General features: G+C 34.3%; 1 protein-coding gene across 1 annotated transcript in view; it reads right to left on the reverse strand.

Annotated features, from left to right (window-relative positions):
• The window catches only part of Picot (putative inorganic phosphate cotransporter protein picot), a 58,840-nt gene extending 37,056 nt beyond the window's left edge, over window positions 1-21,784 (reverse strand). The window contains exon 1 of the mRNA XM_028307456.1: window positions 21,454-21,784. Within this exon, the coding sequence (XP_028163257.1) occupies window positions 21,454-21,529 (76 nt within the window). The 5' untranslated portion in view covers window positions 21,530-21,784. The remainder of the gene's footprint in view (window positions 1-21,453) is intronic.
• Between the last annotated feature and the right edge of the window lie 1,841 nt (window positions 21,785-23,625).

The raw sequence follows: 23,625 nt of genomic DNA on the forward strand, positions 1-23,625 counted from the left end.
ACTTACAGCGAGAATAATCAACAATAACCGGCGTGACTTACCTGTAAGAAACATATCGATATTAGTTACTTATTCATAGAATCGTTACTTAAACAAAAACAATGGGATTACACATAACTTAGCGATTATGAAATGTAATTAATGTTAATGTTACATCCTTAATGTATCGATAAATAAAAAATAAGTACCTATTTTGCATTAAGTGTAAACTTATGAGCGCGTGCTGTGTACATTAATTAATAGGTAATATTTTTCCCTTAATTCGCAGATATCACCCCACGGCACGGGGGCTACCAATAAGAACCTATAATTTATTTAACTTAATTTATCTTTAATCTTTTGGTCAACTTTTCCCGCAATACAAAAAGAGTCCCATAAGGATATAATAAACCATATGATTTTTCCGTATCGCCGTATCATAAATGTTACACAGGTGCAGAAAGTGCATACAAACGCCGCGAACATCTTGTTACAAGTACTTAGTGTGCAAGTAGGCAAGCGCCAAACACGTGCGATTCAAGATAACCCTGTAACACTCGTGCCTTACAATACCTACTAGTAAACGGTAGTAACTCCTAATATGCCGTGAACGTAAGACATTTGCGACATTGTTCTATTTTACAACTACCGGTAAATCTATGGCCGTAAGAATGTGGCATCGTCATCTTTTCCGTGACAAAAACTTTACAAACATAGCGTAATATGGGATACACTGACCAGTAAACCATTTTATTACGCGTGACGTGACTACGGTTAGTTAACAATGTATAATTTATCGCATGCTAAATCAATATTTTATCAATTGTGAATGCATTATACTGAAGAGTTAATAAATTTATTTCTATTGTGATACTTATACCTACGTACTAGGAATTGCAAGTTGTACCTAACTCGTATTATGTCAATTGCTATCTTTCGCGAAATCTAAAGCCAATTTATAGAGACAAAATATGAAGAGTAAGATCATCCATGTGAATAATTCCGAGTAAAATGTTTTCACACAATGACTAGAATTACAATCATAAACTTGAGATGGACGTGTAATGCCCTGAAAAGGGCCTAAAAGCACCCAATTCTTAAGACAAAAACATCTGTAGAAGGGATAGAGGGGTATAGTATCTTTAGGTAAAGTGAACTGTTCCAATATTTCACAACTATTGCTTACCTTAAGAAATTACGACCCATATTGATCCAAACTGGATTATTGTACCACCAAAAACCTGGCACTAGTACAAACCAGATCCAACATCTAGATTCTAGCACCTCATACACCTACTCCTGTCAAACTGCCACCCAGTCCAAGTACCAAAGCCTACGCGATTTCAGCGCAAAATGGGTGTCAGACATGTCACCAATTGCGTGGTATGCCCGGTAACAGTCTGAAGTGGGCACTTCCCGGCGATTACGCGATTTGCCGGTCCATTCTGCCGTATTATTACTATAACAAGCGGAGATTTGGCTGTGTGAATTGTTGTAAGATTAAATTGTTTGATAAGTGGAAAAAAACATTAACATAGCATTATCATTTAAGATGGTGGAGCTGAGTTAGGTCATTGCTTTTGTTAGTTTTGGCTGCGATAAATTCAAGTCAACTGCATGATTTACTTGACAAGTTTATCGCAAAGTTTCTGTTAGATTCAAAAAAGGACAGACAAATCTTATAAAGGTTACATTTCTTCAACATTGCAACAAAAAGATTGACGCTCAAAGTCTTCTTGAAACGTATTCAAATATCTAAAGGAGATTAGGCTAAGGTACGAAGTAGTAGCACTTATTCAATAGCTACATAACACTTTATCTCAATACTTATCTAATCAAATGACAAGCATTTTAGAAAACGAAGATTGCGTCTTATCCAGAAGCTGAAATCTATAAAATCTGGGTATTTTACCTAAGAAGCTATGCAGAACCCTGATAGAGTCGTTCTTGTGACATGATCATCTTTGTTGCGAGAACCTACATTTGAAAGGAAGGGATAATTGCATCCTTTAGTCCAACTATTACGAAACCGTTTGGTCCATTCATTGTCAGGTCATGTAAGAATAGAACAGCCCAACTAGCAATGAGTCCTCCGAGTGACCTACATCTCCTAAGAATTTAACTCAGATCTAGCACAATGACGAATTTAAATGATCTAATAAAGTTTCTTGGAAGAATTCACTCTGATAAGTGCAGAAACTGTAAGAAATACCTGTGTAAACCTCTTAAAGGCTGATAAATAAGTAATTCCTTTAAAAACGAAAGACAAAGGAATTCAATGTAACCAATAAAAGTGAAGCTAATGTCGCCATTCCAAATTAAACAGTGTCGGAAATCCAAAACATTTGAACATATCGCCGGCATAACAAATCTGTAACCTTGTCCGTCACGGTGCGCACGCAACAAAAAACAATTAAAGAAATGGCCGAACCTTCACCGGCTACTGCCCAAGATTAAACATTGACTCCGAAACAGAATCATCAATGATCAATTCATTCAACTTTTTTGTTGGAAACACTTTTAGTGGTGGACTTTTCGAACTGACAACAAATATTACCTACTGTTGATAAAAATTCTCAACGTTCTCAAATCAATTTAAATTGGAGCTAGATTTGGAAAGTCCTTTAGGACTTTAAGCTTGATTTATGAAAGGGTATCTACTATCAGTTGACTGTCATACTAGGTCTAAAATGATAAATTTTCAAGTCATATCATGCCTAATGAAGTATTGAAATACTTCATCTGAAAAAACAACCATTTATCATAAACACCTCTAAACACTACATAGTTCTTTATGGGAAAAAACCTCTGTAGCTCTGGGGGAAATTTATTCTGTGGATAAACTGGCCATTCTAAACGCGTAGTAGGCAAGTAAATACTTTAGTAATTGCAACTCAAAAAATGTTCCCAAAATAGCTAAGTGCCTCAATGTCAACTTTAGTAAAAACGTTTTGTAAACTTGTCTTTAATCCGTAATGTCGGAATGTTATGTACCGTTACGTTTGAGAACGTTATGAATCATATAGGCTTTGAGCAGAATTCAACGTTAACGTTAACGTTAATGATTTTCTGAAAAATATATTCGTACATTATTGCCCGTATTCAAAAACATTACTAATGAGGACTCACAGTGCGCGTGGACGCACACGCTTCACTTAAGCAAGCATCATTTGTGAATACTGGTGTAAGTTTCAGTAAATTGATATTTTGATTTAGATTTCTTACAGTCCTGTATTTACTTAGAAACGTGAGTTTTTATCCTCAATTTTTATCAGTTTAAGCAAGCATACCTACTCAATGACTAAATGCCTTCGTGTGCATTGTGAAACGTCGTGTGTATCGGCTGACAAGCCTATCTTTGCTAAAAGGATTACCTCGGTAAGCCTCATCGAGTGCTCCAATAAACAATACAATGCACTGTCTGCAACCACGCTTTGTTACGTAGGTACCGAGTTAAGTTTTTTTTTATCGATAAGACAAAATCGATTATTTTAATTCAAATATTAGCCCTCCTAGATTGTAATAACAGTTTTAATTCTAAAATCGTTTCGCCTTTATATGCCTACGTCCTAATACTTAATTCTGAATCCATGACGCGTTCCAAAAAAATTCATTGAAATCTAATCATCATTGCTTGACTCCGTGAGAGATCATTGAGTTATAATGTACTACGTAGTAATATTACTTCAATGTGAGAGATCGCGAAATTCAATCTGTCATGAATTCTACTATANGGGCTAATGATGATTATCCGTAGTCTACTGCCAGTCAAATAGAATGAACAGGGGACTCTGATTATCTTTGATACAGTATCTCTACAGATTTCAAGTATGTAGGTATTGATAGAAGTAAGTAGGTAGGTTTCAAGTCTTGAAGGACTGAGCGGAAGACAAATCACGTGTTGCTGATAACAAACAACCTTAGGTTTCACAAAGAAAATAATCAACTGAATCGTGATCATGCTCGTCCTAAACCAAATTGCAAAAATAAACATTAAACAGTAATTTTATAAAATATTTTGTAAAATAAACATTAAATTTAATTGCATTGTTTTTCGTTAACTTTATTGTAATTGTTATTGTAATTTTATTTTAATGTGAATTTTTAATTGATTTTTAATTGATTTGAGTTTATATATATATTTTTTTTAATTTATTACATTCTTTTTGCCCCTGCGTACAAGGTACCCACTGAAAACCAGTGTCTTGGCACTTGGCAGTAAAATGTCAACTGTCAAGATGATACTGAGTGGGTAACCTTTTTGGCAACATTTCTTTTTTCTTTTTTCTCTTTTCTCTTAATTGTCTTTGTACCTTTTTTTTTTATAATTGTATTTTTATATTGCCCTTTGTTTCTTTGTTGTTTTGTTGTCAAATAAATAATTTTTCTTTCTTTCTTTCTTTCTAATTTCAATAATCTTTGCTGATGATGATAAACGAACCCCAAAAAAGGTTTATGTTATTAACCTTGTTCCTTTACCATATTGGTGTTAATTGACGGCACACGACATCCTGACAGGTGATAATGTGACACGCGACAGTACCTACAATATGTGTAGTCATATAATGATAATAAGTTACTTTTTTAGCCACAATACAAAATATTAATATGTAAACCAATCAGAAATTGCACAGTACCAATGTCACTTTGTCAGTATGCCTAAGAAGAGAAGTGATAGGTTCCCTATTCAATTTATCAATCCCTACTTCACCTCTTGTTGTGTTTAAATGCTTGACATTTCATACATTCCTAATAATAATTGATAACAATTTTATTGCTTTCAGTGATCATTTTTCAAGCTTTACAATTGCAATGAGCAGAAAATAGTCAAAATTTTCTTTTTAATTTGACGCGCGTTGAAGTCTTTTGTGTAAACTTCACGTTCATTCCAAAAATTCCATTCCTTTCATTTTTTTAAATTTCCTTATTGCAAGTCTTTTGAACTAGTTGCAAGTCTGTTGATAATACAGATAAGGGCACATCAAGCTTAACACTGTGGCATCTTATACAGTCGTAATAAGAGCGATTTTGGAACAAAAATGTATAAGTCTAACGTGCTGTCATTTGTACATCAGTATAGCTAACAGGTCATAAAGTCTGACACCATGGTAGAACAGTAACGATACGAATTAACGACTGAAATGACACTGCGCAGCACTAAACGTGCGTTCGCGCACGTTTGTTTTATCGCAGTTTGTTTTAGCTAAGGTTGCACTTGCACCAATAGAAAAATGTGTCACTTTCCATGAAATACACCTGTTACAAATCGGCTAGTGTGTCAAGTGACTCAAGTATACATTAAACGCGGATTTATTAAACAATGCAAGTTGATGACGAACCTATTGCGATGAAAAATACTGCTTTTCCATTTCCCATAAAATAATTTGCTGTTGACATAAGCTACTGAACATAAGTACCTAGTTTCTTTTTAGATATAAATTAGCTGTAAGTTACAGCCTGTAACGGTTTTGTACATGATTTGTACCATTTTGATTCCAAAAATTCTTTCATAATAAGTTAAGTTTGTAGGTGTGTTGATAGTTGCAGGATAAACAATGAATTTTAAAGTAGGTACACTGATTTTAATGCGGTTTTCATCAATAAATGGTGATTCAAGAAAATAGGTTCCGGTGCGGGTTCTGTATTGATACATTATTTCTGTAAATACATTTCAGTAAATTATTGGTATACCTACGTAGCGATGACTGTAGTAAGTAACCCACTTTTTCTTTAACTCGCGTGTCGGTCACGCACGTCATTCCTATCGGCTGGAAATTACCGCTGAAACTGTACAGTTTCTTGATCCTATATCTTTATTAAACTATAAAGTGTAGTAACATAAAACACACATTTATATTGTTCGTTTTTATTGCATTAATTAGCTTCCCTCAATAAAGTTTTTTACTTGTGGATTTCAACGTATGACATACGATACGATTGCTATAAATTTCAAGCAGTTCAATAAAAGAGAAGTGTTTAGGTATAAGGTACACAAAAGATGATACATTGCTTGGAACAATACAGGTTTTTTTTGAATACGAAATAAATCTTTTCGAAGATATGACATCTGTCTAATCTTAACAGATAGTGAAAGGATTTATCAGATGGCATAAACCTATCAAGCATTATTTGTTCTTTCTGCCGACAAACGGGCACGTGTGGTGATTCAAGCTTGATCATGTGGAACAAACAATTGTAAAGAGTGTTTACTGGCCTTGTTGACTTCATATGTTCCAGTACGGTCGTCGGCCCATCAACGTTGACACTAGCATTTAAGGCAATTGTAATTAGGTTCTTTTTTACAACAAGAATGTAAAGTTTGATGTGCATAACTTCTAATGTAGGTAACATTGTAGATTTGATTTGGACTCACAATTTACAGTAAAAACTGTTAAATACAGTTGACTACATATCGAATTCTTTATAGTGAGCTGGACACATCTAGCTCTAAGAACTGATGGCCGTTGTGGCAGAAAAATATTCGAATGGCTGGTGACCACACACGTAATAATGGGCATTGGGCAGGTTCCCACTAGATGTACCGACGATCTGATAAAGGAAGGGAACCACTTAGATGCGGGCAACACAGGACAGGTTGTTGTGGAAATCTTTGGGGAGGTCTTTGTCCAGCGGTGGACGTCATTTGGCTGAAAGGAACGATAGTGAGCGCACTGCTTTATCCTGCGACATTGTTTTGTCCGCTACTTCTTCGAAACCTTGTAATCGACTTTTGTCTTTCCGATGCCTAACGTTACGGTATTACGCATTGATGTATATGCTAGCTTTCCGTCCGCGGCTTCGCCCGCGTGGAATTTTGTCTGTCACAGAAAAACTTTATCGCGCGCGTCCCTGTTTCAAAGACCGGGATAAAACTATCCTATGTTCTTTCCCGGGACTCAAACTATCTCTATGCCAAATTTCATCAAAATCGGTTGCGAGGTTTAAGCGGGAAAGCGTAACAGACAGACAGACAGACAGACAGACAGACAGACAGAGTTACTTTCGCATTTATAATATTAGTTGGGATGTTTATAGCTCAATGGTATTACGTCAACGTAATTTCGAGTTAGTTGAAATAATGTTGTGTTGACCTTAACTTGCTTCTTTCTGCGTACTTCGCAATAGAGTTTTGAGGCCCGTATTAAAATTTAAAAACTAAAAAATAGTTCAAGCAATTTTGCAGGTTATTATATCCAGTGTCCCAGAGGCAATAGACAGTTTGACACCATACCCCAGTAATTCGAAACCACAACTGTTTTAAAAAGACCCTTCATACTGGTCTTAGAAACTTAATTCATTTTAAATTACCTGTAAATTACGATTTTTGTTCGCAAATTGTAATTGAAAAAAGTAGTTTGATTAAGTTCACAAAATAGTGACGTCACTTGCTCGTAATGCCATACAAAATCTATGGGAGAGTTTCGTTTTGACAGTTTTAAAAAGTACGTCAATTGAGTGGTGGTGTCAAGTCAACATGTCTATTGAAGGATTCCGCCTACACTGGAAGCTGGCTAGGGAGCCGCGATGATCGCTATAAGACGCCTCTTAGGACAGAATATCTACGGGAAAAGTGAGGGTGGTCCTTTTCTATTCTGCCAAAACCACAAGCTTAATCAATTTTTAAACACCTAATTGTTTAGTCATTACAGAATTCGACGCGGACGCACAGGTGCGTCGAAAAAGATGCTGCGTGCAATTAGGTACAGACGACGGCACGTCAAGGTAAAAACTGTGGGGTCTTATGCAGTCGTAATAGATGCGAATTTGCAATAAAAATGGGTAGTCTGATGTGCTGTCATATGTACAGTCGCAGAATGAAAGGGTTCGTCACCTTAGTGTCGGTTTTCGCTTGCACTAGGTACTGTAAGAGTCAAACCTGCCAACATAACAGTGCAAGAAACAGTGCTCCTAACATTTAAATAAATATGACGTTTGCTAACAAATAAGGTTTTGCTTGTTTATTTTTCTATCCCATCAGTGCAATGCAAAGATGACATTGACCAATTGACAATAGTTTTTTTTATTTAATAGAAATAATAATGGCAGGTTGAACCAACAAGAAGGTTTTAGTTTATCAATCATTATAATCTTCTTGACAAGATAAATCGTCAAACAACTTTGATCTGGATAATTTTGAACTTTACTGACGAACAGTTAAAGATTATTTTCTCTAACTCGAGATTATTCTGTAACATAGTTTCAAAAGGTAATATGTGCTCGCGATTCGTTGAAGGAATCAATTTGAAAACTGACGAACCTTTTCATTCCGTGACTGTAGTACATCGGCAATCACCGCGCGCGCATGTCCCGTCGCGAAACCAGTTTGTTCACGAATTTCTTCACTCTTAATGCTTTCTGAATTATGAATTAGCTTTTTATATTATCGAACGACTCAAAATCGCGGCCTTTTTTTTGTTAAAAAATTAATTAAGTACAATTTTGATGTAATACCTGAAGCTTAGATTTTGGGGTTTAAAATTTGTTTTTTTTTTAAGTTGTGGCAAGCTTGCAAATTATTTAATTTATGTGGAGTAGGTACGTAACTGCGTAGTAAAATAAAGAGTAGATACCTATTTATTTTATGAACATGTGATTTTACGATGAAATGTGCTAAGAGTCGTAATTGTCCATACTTTACATGAAATACGATAATATCAATACAAAGTAACGGCTATTTTTACATTATGTATATTAAGCACGGAATAGTTATGTTTCAGTAGACCATACAACTGTTATAAATATAAACGTAGTATATTATTTCTGGCCTTATTATCATAAACATATCAAATTTAACTTATGTAATGGAATAATTTATCGGTATGGTTTTATACAATAATAGGCCGTCATTGACGTCATCACAAATAGTTTGTTGTTAACTATAGTATAAAAATAAGTCGTAAACTGTAGGAAGTTATACCATAGGTACAAACAATTTAAATCGTGGAAATTACCACTGTTTTTTAAAAACCGGTCGTATTCAGGATATTATGGAAAAAATATTTGATGAAGTTTATTTAGACGAGTCATGGAAAATCTGGAATCTTCCACATTTTTTTTAATATTATTACTGTAGATTATAAACAGTAAATAAACAAAGCCATGATAATAATCAGTCTGGCATAAAGTAAACAAACATCAAAAAAGTTATAAATAAAAAAATATCACTTCCGAGAAAAAATATTAGTTTGGGACATTGCTCTGCACTATAAAGTTTAAACAAAATAAAAACATTTTACGATTTGCAAGAGATTTTACATCATTTAATTATTAAACTAAAAGACAGAAACGAATACATAATTTTTACCATTTACCATCTTAATCTGCATAAACAGTACTTTAACAACTCAATTAAAACGATTTCCTTTTGCAATGTATATTTAAATACGGCTAATTACTAAACGCATGTAAAACAATTTAAATAAAACAACCCAATCCGTGCTGACTGTATTAGGGCTTAGACACGCAATCGGTTTTTTGGTGAGTCATTCACCCCAGCGAAATTTTAACACTAGATCCATTAATTATATTCATACCTAGCGAACGCCGTCTCTTCTTATAATTTTAAAAACTACGTACAATAGAAATGTTTTTATTTTGTTCTACCTATTAATTAATTTATTATTCACTAGCTTTCCGCCCGCGGCTTCGCCCGCGTGGAATTTTGTCTGTCACAGAATAACCTTATCGCGCGCGTCCTTGTTTCAAAAACCGGGATAAAAACTATCGTATGTCCTTTCTCGGGACTCAAACTATCTCTATGCCAAACATCAAAATCGCTTCAGTGGTTTAGGCGTGAAAGCGTGCCAGACAGACAGACAGACAGAGTTACTTTCGCATTTATAACATTAGTAAAGAAGTATAGATTTAGTATTACTTTTGCAAGTGAGCTTACAGATTGATGCAAAGTACTCACATTGCCAATTAGAAATTACATTTAATGATGTTATTAAATAAGTAGGATATTATTAAGTTTCACCATTACTTCATTCGTTCAATACTTTATGCTTTAAGAGTTACAGACATCCCTTCCTCTCCTCACAGTCTTTAACGATTAAGAGTAGGCGCACACCGTTGATTTTTAGTTGGCCGATAGTTGTGCCCGATTTTAAATTGTATGAAGAATCGGCCAAATCGAATCGGAGTAGTGTGCGCACTCCCATACATGCCCATACTGATCAACTGCCCGACTAAACTATCGACCGACAAAAAATCAACGGTGTGACGGTGTGCGCCTACTCTTAATACTTTGACATATTTTGTTTTATTTTCAGTCTCTGTTATTGTTAGACAGAGAATAAGGAAACCAACATTCATATCTTTCCTCAATAATTTAATACATTAACCGTCTTTTTATACCAACAATACAGTCCAAAGGAAATCCTTTATGGTGATATCGGATTTGTCAAACGCGGAAACAACCCTGAGAGAGAGACGCACTGCTTGAGTCACTTGAGGAAAGTGCCAGCCCTGCGACCTTGGCCGTGGTCTTGAAAATCCTTTACCTGGTGGTGACAGAATTGATGCCACCATATTTTGAACTTTACTGAGATAACATAAGGCTCAAAACCAATTGAAAATATTTTTCTCTAAGGGTTAATTTGTATGCGATAGACGTTTCGAGGCTTTCTTGTAGGCAGAATACGGATGAGATGACTCCTCTCTTCTTTAACATTTCTTTGACAAGCATATTGTTGCTTTTCATGATGAAATGAAATATTTTAAGACTGGAATTTACATATAAAAAATTTGATTAAATATTGAACTAACCGAACCGAGTATTTGGCACAGAAGACACTCGGACATTATTGCCTACCAAGCCGGCAGATAGAGTCCTTCTTCTGATATTTGCATCTGTGATCTGTGAGATCAAAAACCTACAGAAGAAAAAACGTACGTATTTATTTTGTACACTTTAAAAAGTGTACGTTCGTGCTTTGTAAAAAAAAGTAGCTCACAAAATAGACCTCAGATCATTAACAATTTTCTCAATCTCCATTCTACAAAGAGTGCAAGCGGAAAGCGAGAGTTCGCAAAGAGTATAAAATCCACAGAACCGACTTTTCGTTCAAAGTAGCAGATAACAAATAGGTGTAATTAAGTCGGTTAATCAGGATCTTAGTTAATTAAGTTAGTTTACGGCAGTTTGCCCGCTGGTCAGTCAATGGCAGTATTAATGCCAGTGTTTATTGCTCTTTAGCATGCATCGTAGCGAACGTCACGCTGCTCTTCATTTGTGTATTGTTTTCTCGACTATTGTTACAGGTTTATTTTATTTTACCTAACCACTTATTTACATTATATGGCTTTGTTCTTTCCCAGAACAAAACCGTATTTACTGCTATGTAATTTAATTCTAGGTTTAATTTAAATCTAGAGTTAGTATCTATCTAGATTGGGTTTTTATAACACCTAACCAAAATTGTAAAAATCCTCACTAAGTAGTAATTATTGGACGGTATTATTGTTATTAAAGTCAAATTAACCATTGATATAATTACTTACTTACTCAATTGAATGACTCCTCAATACATACAGAGTTACCTATAGAGTTATATCGAGTAGGGGATCATTATCACTTTTTTGCTAAATATTACAACATTATACTCGTAATAGGAAGTGTAATTATTTCGGACTAGCATTTATTTTTGTTATCATTTCCGCGAAAGAAATGTGTCAAATCGAGAAACGCGTATATTTAACGCGTTAATTTCATAATCTATAACAAACTTTCCACTGAGCCTTGAATCTTAGCAAAGAACAAAACCTGTGCTGTGTTTTCATCTCGCCATACAGTTTCCTTGAGCGTGGACTGAATTTATATCGCTAATTAAACATTTTATTCGACACTTCCCTTCAGTTTATTATGTGTCATAAATATATGTAGGTATTTATTGTAAAACTGCAGCAAAAGTGCCTATATTTTTTGCTTCATAATAATAGCTAATAATTTATTACTTAAAATTTTATTAAACATGGTATAAAATGCTCTCACTTTATTCTCATGAAATACCTGTAAATTCACTCCACAATAATCATGTTCTTAAAAATGCTGGGGTAAATTGATGGATGTCCTTCTGAAACGTAAGTATTTAAAGATAGCAACAATGTCTACTGTACAAGACATGTCAAACATCTACTCTTATTCCACTATCATGCAATCTAAAGCCTTATAAGTGGCTAGCCTTCCGCTGTCTCGGATTTAATCTGGCATTTAAAAAATCCTTAATACTACCGTCTACTTACTTAAGTGTGTGAGTCTTTATTACGACTTATGTGTGAGTAAAGCCTTTGGGGATTGTAAAATAGCTAGATAGTTAGATCACTTCCACATGCCAATGGGGATGTTGCCTGGGTCAAAAAGCAAGAATTTTAATTAGTCCGTCAGTTAACTTATCAAAAAATACACTACACGTATTTTTCACTTTTTCAAACTAATGAAAATTTAAAGAGATAAAGCGCCCCAAATTTCATAAGAAGAGGCCCGTGACGTCAACGCTTGCTTAAAAATGCCGCACGTTGTGACGTCGTGCGCAACTTCAACGCACCATAACTATGTAATTATTTGTTAGATTGACAAATAAAAATATATGTGTCCAATATTTTTTGATATTAAACATTACGGACTAAAAAATTTTTTTTAGGCAACTAGCCTATTATAGAACAAAAGTAAAGCGCATTGTTCTCCCTTTCGCGCACTAGGTTTAGATTAGCATAGCATAGGCGGATTTAGATTGCATTCCAAAGATTAATCTTGCAGAAGCTCTATAAGGTAATGACATTTATATCACACATTTATACCTACGCTATTAACAAATGTAATTCGAGTATTACCACAGAATAATAATAAGTACTACGTACAGAAGTTTTACTTCGCGAAGGTATTTAAAAAAATTTATGCCCAATGTCACTAATAATATGGTGTAATTTAGCCTGTCTCAAGAGTCAAGCACCATTTTGTTGACAAACGTCAGTGATCGGCACTGCGCCGAAGCTATAGGGCTGACTTCGGTAAAATGATGTGACGTGAGGTGCCAAACTGCGGAAAATGGCGGAGGAAATACATGATTTTTGGCATGAATTATCATGAATAATATTAACTATTTATTTACCTCTCAGTGTCTTGAGGCAACTTAAAAAAGTACATTTTGTGTTTTTATTATTATTTAGGCAGTTAAATACTACACAGTATTTAGTACACCATTTTCTTCCATCATACACAAGAATACGCGTGCGTGAGTCAATGTTCGCTCGTATGTGAGGCCTTGTCGAATAGTATCCTGTAGGTGGGCCATCGTGCGAGTTTTGTTTTCGATGTAAACTAGCGGAGATGAACAGGCCCTGGTATTACTATTAACATTTAATAATTTAATTAATTAACGATGATGATTTAATTTAACGATGTATTTACTATTAACAAATGTAATTCGAGTCTTATGCACTAGATAAACTTTAAATTAAACAAATTCATCTCGTTCTACTTCCTTTCAAAACGGATCTTTCATTAAAATTTGAACACATATCAACTACTTCCATCTTCGCAGACTAGACGGATTTAATTGTTATGGTTCTTACGACATAACCGTTTTGGATCATAATCGGCCCATATTTTTGCATGCGAATAAAAGCAATTGAACCAAAGTCCAATCACTTGCGATTATACAACACCTTTGCGGTTGCATCATGCGCTTTTATGGGATTAACCAAAAGCAACACCGAGATAAAGATATTGTGGTGAAACAATCTCAGCAATCGCCAAATACGGTTACTTCATGATTAAGCAGTTGGTATACCTAAATAATTCAATGCGAAATGATGTAGTATAATGCCGGGTTGCTAATCAATCGTAATCCATATGCGACCGTCAAATGAATAATTTCAGTAGGTCATGTTTTGTTTTGGATCAAAATATCTACGGTTTTCGATGTTTTTACATTTATAAACGCATAAGTTCATGTGAATTGTGAACATATTAATGGGATCTATTTCCTGGGACGCACTGGTTAAATCTATGTATTTACTTTTCAAATCCTATTACCCACATAATACATCTGTGCTTACAGCCGGTATCTATGGACAACACGCGGCCACCTCCAAACAAATAGCATTACCTGTGTAAGTAAACTATCGGAAAACAATAAAATAATTTGACATTTTGTAGGTCACAGACAAATCAAGTGGTCCACTTTTGAGTTGACCCACATAACAGTGTTGTCATGATTATAATTTTTCCATAAAACTGTCCTGTGTACAAAATTGAAGAAACAGACGGACACTGCCAACCTTTTATTAAATGAGTGAAGGCCAAGGTTAGCTGTAAATACTGTTTTATTGGATTCATTACACAAGGATAACGATTCACTGTCGTTTTCTGCAATAAGCGATTATAGACCTCCGACTGCTGACAGACAGTAAAGCAAGTACCTAACTAACCACATCGCATTCTTGCTATGATTGTTTTTTCAGTTAGATACTTTACGCATTTCATTTAAGTAGGTAGGACCATTTGTAAAATTATTAGCTTTTCTGTATACTTGGAATCAGCAGTGAAAATTTGCCAAAACTTATTGATGGACATCAGAGTTTAGAAAGTACAGTGCTTGCTACACGAACGACTGACTGTTCTGATTATAATACCTCGATTTTCTGTGTTAGGTATTTCTTAGATCCAAATCTGCAATATTCAGTCCAAACTACGGTCACATTATCTGTAAATCAAACCAGTCGTAACTTATTGGTCCATACTCCAATTCTTAGATCACTGTTATGCGAGTAGGCCTACTTACAGAATGACGATGCATCCAGCCTTTTTTTTTCGACTGGAAATATGCATGAAACTAGCAGTTAGCACCTTTTATTTTAATGCGACATTGCTTTATTATGTTGCTCTTATCAACGAGTCCAAGACAACATCTTAGTAGACATTGTATCTCGATTTCATGGCAATTAAACCTGCATTTTTAAGTATCGGCTGAGGTGCGCATGCGTTTCTGATGCAATTTGCCGGTGTCAAGGGCTTTGTTTCGTTACAGCTGTGAACAATTCCATGTAACATTTGCATTCTCTTCGTGATCCTCTTCACGAGTCGCGGTTTAGATCTTTTATTCATAATTATGTTTATTTAAAGAAAAAACAAGTCTTGTTTAAAGCTACTGCATCGTCTTCTTCATTTAAAACTAACTGGAGGACTTCCCACAGTTAACTAATGATTTATTATTGGATCAAGTTATGTATGAAAATAATCAAGAAAATTTTATGGGAGGAAAATGCCCTAACTATATACTCTTTTGGAAGGAAGAAAAGAACAGAATACAGATTTTTCAGGTAGAACTGTTTTTCGTCCTTAGCGAGTTTTGCACCAGCATCCGCACTCGTAGGTACGTGCTTACGGTCGCGAATTATCGGGCTTAGACCCAGTTTTTTGATTCGTAGTTAAAATAACTAATTGTTAAATTTTGCTACTAATGGTTAAATATTAACAAAATGTTAACTAATAGTTAAGAAATGTACTAAAAGTCAAGTTAACCATTGTTCGAAAAACATTTTTTTCTGATATTTAACCACTTGTCATTTGACATCTGTCAAACTTAACTATTGGTTATTTTAACTATGAATCAAAAAACTGGGCCTTAGTGGCCATCATAAATGACATTGAGAACGCAATTAGTTAATTACAAATCAGACCGTAGATGATCAATCAGGTACGAATTACTCGTACTTTGTAACTAAGCGAGATAACAGAGTATTTTCACATAAGTAACTCTTATTTATGGTAGTTAGATGTACCTTGGAGTAATATGAAAATATTTAATTCTAGGTTATTGCGAGCAAAAATTCGTAAGACCAGACAGGTATGTTTTTCAAAGTACTTTTTGAATTATTCGAAAAAATATTCCATTTAGCAACATTCGTTCGTGCACCCATGCACTTAAGGAAAAAAATACAATTTGCACAACGACGCTTAAGTACGAAGGATTTCAACTTCAGCGCAATCCTGCTTAGACCTTGCTTGGGCTGATGCTATCTTGGAAGAAAACACATCCAATTCCACGGTTTATAATGCATCTTAAGTCTCAGAGGATGGCACTTCCCGTAACAATGTGACTGTATAAAACTTTTTTTTATGTATAACAAGACAGGTATTTGACCACAATCGCACCTGGTGTTAAGTGGCATGCAGTCTAAGATGGTACATATCTGCCCTGTAGGTGTCTATTCACTCTCGCCTTGAAAAGGCCCGGATTATAGTCTTCGGGATAGACAGCAGCAGGCAACGAATTCTAGTCCCTAGCTGTTCGCAAAGGGTCATCGAAACGCTTAGTGCGAGCTGGTGGAATGTCAACAATATAGGAATGGTACGCTAACCTGCGTCAGGTTCCCCGGTGATGGAAGGGGGCTGGTGGAATTAGCTCGTGTTATTCTTTCGCACATTTACACTACGACAACTATTTATATTACGACAGTTTTTATATTATAGTTAGTTATATTAGTGTATTTTAACTTTGGCTTTTAACCCTTTTCTATTGTTTGGATTGGTATGAAAGTAAGAATCAGAACTAACCGAGTACTTACCTACTATTTTTATGTTTCAGCAAATTAATTAATGTTCGTGATTTATAGTCGTTTGTGTACAAGAGTGAAAGAGGAAAAGACTGATTACTCATTAGATGAATGTTTAGTTACTTTGTTGTTTCAAGAGACTGATTTGTAATTAGGTCATACATATAATTTACTTATTAGTTTCATTTTTCGATCCCCACTTTCCTTAACAAACACCCAGCTAATGTATCATCAAGTAGAAGTTCCAAATTGAACTTTTCCGTGGGGAAACACCTTGTTTACGCATAACCTTAGAAACCTAAAAATCATTTAGGTACTCATTAGTAGCTCAGGGTGTCAGTCTTCAAGTTGTAAAACAACATTACTTATACCTAAACCTCACTTCACCATTGAAACTTACTTTACAATAAGCCTTTAGAAGAAATGAAAGGAAGATGCATGGGTAGAAATAAGACAAGATGGTGACTAACAGGTATGCATTTACAAACTTCATTGTCCATAAAAGTACCTAAGATTTGTACAGATTTGTTACACCGTTACCATAATTATACCCTGAACAATAAATCTGTCCAATGTATAATTTGTGAACCTAATTTATTCGTACATGAACTCTTTGAACTTAGACCTACATCGAATAATAGCGTACGTGCGTGGCACGAAGATATTCAGCTTTCTACTAACTCAGATCCAGCCCAAGCGATCCTTGACATGCATTTTTCACTTGAAAATAATCAAATATCACATACAAGAGATCTTTCGCAACGCGTTATCAAGTCGATTGTCAAACGATACATCGAATACTCGCAGGTAATGGAGTTTCGTAAGTAGAGCGCACGCGCAGCAAAACATTCTGCTTGACCTTGGCGTAGGGTCAACTTTTATGTAACTAATAATAAACATATTTTATCGATAATAAAAGGATTTATTTGTTTTCGTTGCGCAAATGAGCTGTTTACTTTGCTTGGGCGCCGTAACCGCACCGCGTTGACGTAGGTTCCAATCCAATCCACTTGCCGGAAGGGACTGTGTGGTAGTGAAGGCTTTGTCCAGAATCCCACAGTTCCTTCCCACTTTAGGCGAATAACGGAGCACCGGGGTCTTTTTAGTGGGTATGCCTTTGTCCTTCTGACTTGGTGAGCCCCACATAACCTACCCTGTCCCCGCAGGGTAGGTATGCAATACAATGCATTTTTCCCCGGAAAAAAAAAAGTTCCATCCACTTGAAGTGGAAGCTGAATTTGAAGCCTCACCATTCTTTTTCTTCCTATTGTAACTTATCGCATGCAAACACATAAGTATTTAAAAGTTTTCAAAAATATGAAATAATGACATCATTTTTGTATTTGCAAGAATCTCATCGTTAATTCGACTTTTAATTGTAATACAGCAACGTGTTTACTCTGATAAAACAACCGCGTTTAAAACATCGCATAAAAGTAAGAAACACATGGAGCAATGGCACCTGGACAAAGAACCTTTGTTTCAACAACTTAGCTCTTGAAAGGATAAGGCTGCAGTAAAAAATAAGGCATGGTGCAATGACTTCATGAATTTGTTCTAAATGCAATTGATGAATTAAAATACTCGTAAGCATCTTTGTCAAAAAAATACTTTGATTTATAAATATTTTCGTACCGACTACTCGAGATATGTTTATTTTGAATAGTTCGGAGATTTATTGAAAAAACAAATGGTTGTTTACCATTCTTAGAAGTCGCACGGTAAGGATATAATAATATTATTCGTCTCAAATGACAATTGTGTGAAATTAATTGAAATTCCGCCGACAGTATTGAAATATTGCCACATAAATAAGCTGTAGTGTATTTCTTAATACTGATTAACGAAATAATGCAACAAGTGATACATATTGTATGGTACGATAACATCTACTAACTAAATTATAAAAAGGATTGCTGCTTGATATGAGTATGAGGTAATTACTAATCACTGATTGATTGTGAAATACAAGGGGCAGCCCCCAACACAAATAATAACCAATAATTTTGGCAAAAAATACAAGGTTTTCCAACTGCTATTTAGTTCAAAAATAACTAGGTAATGCATCATTACCGAACGGTCTATAATTTCTAGAAAAAAGAAGACTCTAGTTTTACATACCTACATTACAAAATTTTAGGAATGAGGATGAAATTATGTGGTTTTAATATTTAATCTTCATAACGAAATTGTCAAGAACATAATGTTAAAAGTGCTCGTGTATTAAAGCGACAGTGCTTTTAGTGTAAAAATGCTGACACTGTCAGCTCATCTTCTAATCCAAATACCTATGTCAGTAAAATAAATCCTCATTACGACCTTTTGATGGTGATATAATTACAATATCAGATAATCAGGTTTAAACTCTCGTAGTATGGATTTAATATAATATGTATATTTTTTCTGACTCCTGAAAAAAATATATTCCAAAAATCCTATGATCACTCCTGAAAATTGTTCATATAAAAAGGCAGTAATTTAAGTAAGAAGTATGTACCAGAACTTAATACAGTACTCGTTTTGTTTAATTTAGCAATTTATCTAGAATAACATTGACTGATAGTGCAGAGCTGTAAAGGTTGTTCTTTTAATCGCCTGTGCAAACGTTTTCTTAGATTCAGAATGACTTTATTATTGAATAAAATTATGTTTGAATAAAATTATATTTCCATGAGCCTTAATTACTGAGAGATACTTCAAATCTTTGTGTAATTAACAATACCTTACTCGTATGTAGGTATTTAAACGAATATTTTTATTTTAAATCCTTATTAAATTAAAGTAAAACTGAAGTTCATTCTTTTAATGCATGTTCATTGTCTAGGTTCTACTTAATACGCAAGATATTGACATGTTTTTTGTTGAATATAAAGTATAATTTATTCATAACCTATCGTAAGTAGGCTACTATTCACGAATAAATACAACTTGTCGGCTTTTGTAATTGGAAAAGCAATAACATCATAACGTATTTAATGTCGATTGTTGCATAAATATAGAATTAAATAATTACATTTCCTACTACAAAAGGTTGCTTGGTTTTTCGGAGGATTTCATTTAATTTATGAAACATAATTAATTTTGTTTGATATTTATTTTATTCACATTTTGTCTAAATTTTTTACATAAAATCTTTAATAGCTATTAAAAATTCATATTTCAATTTGGAAACAACACACTTTTTTAATTATGCATTTCAATGTAATAAAGAGGCCATTAAAATGCAAAACACATTCATTAAGTATATCGTTGGCCATTGTGATCTTTCTTGACACTAAACAAAAAACTGTGCAAAACTGGTTTTTGGGACTTTTTTAGATTTTCGACATGTTTAGTAGGTAATAAGGTAACCCTACACGAATATAGCACTATGCTTTAACTTGATTTGCCCCTAATACCTAAACACAGTTTATCTGAGTGTAAGAAGTATTTATAAAAATATTGCAAGGGGTCTATCTCTGAAAAAAATATCTGAATAAAGGCTTGCTAACCACTAGCTACGCTAAGGTCAAGGACCATGCTGCCTAGTTTTCAGCTCATGGGTTTTTTGAAAAGTCATCATTATATCATAATACACGCAATAGAAAAAAACGAAAGATCTAGACTTAAATTCAATTACACTTAATTATGTAACTAAGGCTGGTTTGCACCATCTTAGTAACAAACGTCAGAACTCGTGACAAATTCCATACAAAAACACCGGCTAAGTTACGGTTAAAGTTAAGGTTATGCACATCAGCTTATGATGCGTTATTTTAAAATTTACGGGGTAATTTTGTATCAAATGAACAAAATAGGTATTTATAGGTATCTATTTACTAAGCTACAGCTTTCTTGCTACTCATGTAAGTAATTGTGTCTGATGTCGATTAGGTATATTAGCCATACAGAGTCATCATGTAAACAAGTGCATAAAATTAAATATGGATGTCAACATTCGCGTACAGTCGGTGTCAAATCACCCCCAAAGTGGTCAAAAAGTTGATAACACAACCTTATTCCAATTATAACAAAGACGAGTTGCGAACTTATTGGATACTTTGGGTGTCACAAACTACTTGACGCTGACTGTACACAATAGAAAATAAAGATTTTCCTTTATCACGTTAATTTAGCTCGCTGCTAATTTTATTAATTACTTCAATGAGAAAAATCCTTTAATGAAGTGGTGGTTGTTACTACCCTACCGAATCTAAAAATCAAAGAATTATTTCTTTTCAACTTTTTTTAATAATACTAAAACCTTTAAAAGTAAAACTATTATTGTTTGTATCATAAAAAACTAACCTAAATGTGGTTTTAAAATGGACGTGAATATTATCGTGCATTTAAAATACTATTATAAAGGTTAATAACCTTTTAATTAAATACCTACGAGACTGCGATGCAGTCAGACAGTAATAAAAAATACTGAAAAAAGAAAAGTAAACATCTGAAGTTTTCTTCCATAAATAATTTGAACAACTACCTACCCTAACACACGGTAAAATTATGCGAAAAGAAAAAGAAAGTGAGCATAAATGCCTAGGTCGTAAAGAGAATGTGGTTATTTTAACGAGTTCTGTGCTTGTAGTAACTAATGAGGATTAATGCGGCGTTATAACTGTCCATTTTAACTCTACTGTATGAGTATTTAGCTATTTATTACTTTTCACTTTACATTTACCATTTATCACTTTTACTTTACAGCTATTGTTGGTATGGAAAATTTTCAAAATGTTTACTTTGTCAAATGAATTTAGAACTACCCTTAAACTCTGGTTTAAAATAATGAATGAGGTTTATTAAACAATCATAAAGAGAGTGATTAAATAAAACTATTCTCATCCTATAGCGTATCAATGATCGTGTTTAATTACACTAGGCAATTGTTTATAAATACTCATTATTCTTAGCGGAGAAAACAAAAATACTCACGTGGTATGTCCGACACATCCTCATCCATGATGGCCAGTTTGCTTGGCCGTTTGTCATCGTCGGGCTTGAGACCCATTTTCACTGCAACAGTTTGTTGTTTTAAAAAAAAGAAATGTCAAAAAGCGCGCGAACCACTTTTTCCCGAAATGCGAACACTTGGTTTGTTTTTTTTATTTCTGGCCTATCTTTTTGATCGGAAGGAACATTAGACCGCGGGTGCGCGTCAAAACGTCATGCTCGCGGCGACAGGTAGGGCATGTGTTCCTCCCGCGAAGGTTCTGCCGACTGTCACGGTACAATGCGCCAGGCTTGTTTTTAACCGCGCTAGCCGCGCGCGGTCGCCGCTGCCGTATGTACGGAGCGGGCCCTACTACGGTTTATCACCTGCAGGCGACATTATCGTTCTTAGCGCATTCTTGCACTCGACTGCGCAAGACGTGGCAAGACGTAACGCACTGCATATGAAAATGAAATTCGTTACGCTCTCAATTTTATTCAACACGACCATTATTTCTATAAAAACACATTTACGCGGGCATAATCACTAGTTCCCGTGGTAACGGCCCGAATAGTTAGCATGTTTTCACAGATTGTGATAAGTAAAATTGACAATGGCATATTACTTGTTACCGAATCTAAGTACTGATTGAGAGCAAGTGAAATCGCTCGAACGTTCAGCGTTAATTACTTAATGACTTTAAAGATTGAAAGTAATATAGCTACCATTGTAGCTAGGTACCCTACATAGATACTTAATTTGGAAATATGAGACACATGGCACATGTCACTAACGTGTACACATTAAGTTAATTGACACTGTGATCAGTGATACCTAATAGAGGAAATAATGCAGAATTTTCAATAAACAACATTAAATATGAATATATCAAAGGATCAAAGTTTTATACAGATTTTCATTCTTTGTATATAAAATTAAAAAAAAAAGTTACGTTGTTGAAGTTCAATGGTAGGTATTTCGTAAATCACTCTGAGAAACATAAATCTTTTTGGCAAAGAAACTATTGTCTTTGTCATAAATTATTCTCTCCATTCTTCGATAAGGGAGAATTGCCTTCCTTTGGTATAAATTACTCTGTACATAACATAAGTCGTATAGCTTCTTAACTAACTCCTAAACATTAACGCATGCGCCTTACTTATTTTTTCAGTGTAATGTAATTTGATTTTAACAGCTAGTAAATTACAATTAAAAGGTCATAATAAAAGATCGTAAATAAATCATTTTTTAAACAATGTATATAAGAAAGATGAATGAAATTCGCTTTCTTTTATTTTCGAAGCCACTGTGTTAAACTGAAACATATTTCACAATAAAGATTTTTGTATTTGAAAAATACGGTAAAAAGCAAGATTACTTAATAGTTTATAGGCTTCTTACTCAATGTTTAAGAGGAAAGTGAAAATTTACTTTAACTTTTTTTTTCGGTTAATGTTTCAAGATGCAATGCAAGTGTAAGGAAATTAAAATGTATCAACTCAATACTTTTCATTTAATAACTTGCTTAATTGCTCGCGACTTTCCCTGCGTGAATTTTTCAAAATTTTCTTTTAATGACAACATTTTCACAATAACATTTTTTACAATTCTTATTGAAAAGTTTACAAAAGTAAAGAAAACATTTTTTTATTCCATTAAGAACTTTTACGACATCAAGGTGTGCAGTTCGCCTATGATGATTTTTGGGATTTATCTCGAGAGAGATAACAATGGACATTTGAGTAGCATTCGACTTCAGACTTCAATATCTAATCAATACGATAAAATAAATTTTATTTTATTCAAAGGAATACGCATGCTGTATGCATGCGTAGGCAGCACCTACTTACCTATCTGAAATTGATCGTAAACGTTTACGTTACGTTCTTATGCCGATCAAGGTTTTCACTTTCAGTGACATTATACAACAGTGGGCGAAAATGGGTTTTCCAACCTAATCATTTTTTATAGATACCTATTTTTTTACATTAAATGTACTACGTGTAGCCTGAAGTTGTACCAATGCTAACTACTTATTTATTTTATTACTTTTCTCCGTTTACCAAGAGCTTATTAGTTTTACGAACACGTACTGGCTATTAACTCTTACAGTTGACTCTAAAATCCTGATATTCTTACAATAAAATTGTAGATCAAGAAAACCAAATCCGTCT

The sequence above is a fragment of the Ostrinia furnacalis genome, unplaced genomic scaffold, assembly GCF_004193835.3.
Source record: "Ostrinia furnacalis isolate ACB-3 unplaced genomic scaffold, ASM419383v2 OfSCF2237, whole genome shotgun sequence".
Taxonomy (NCBI): Eukaryota; Metazoa; Arthropoda; class Insecta; order Lepidoptera; family Crambidae; genus Ostrinia; species Ostrinia furnacalis.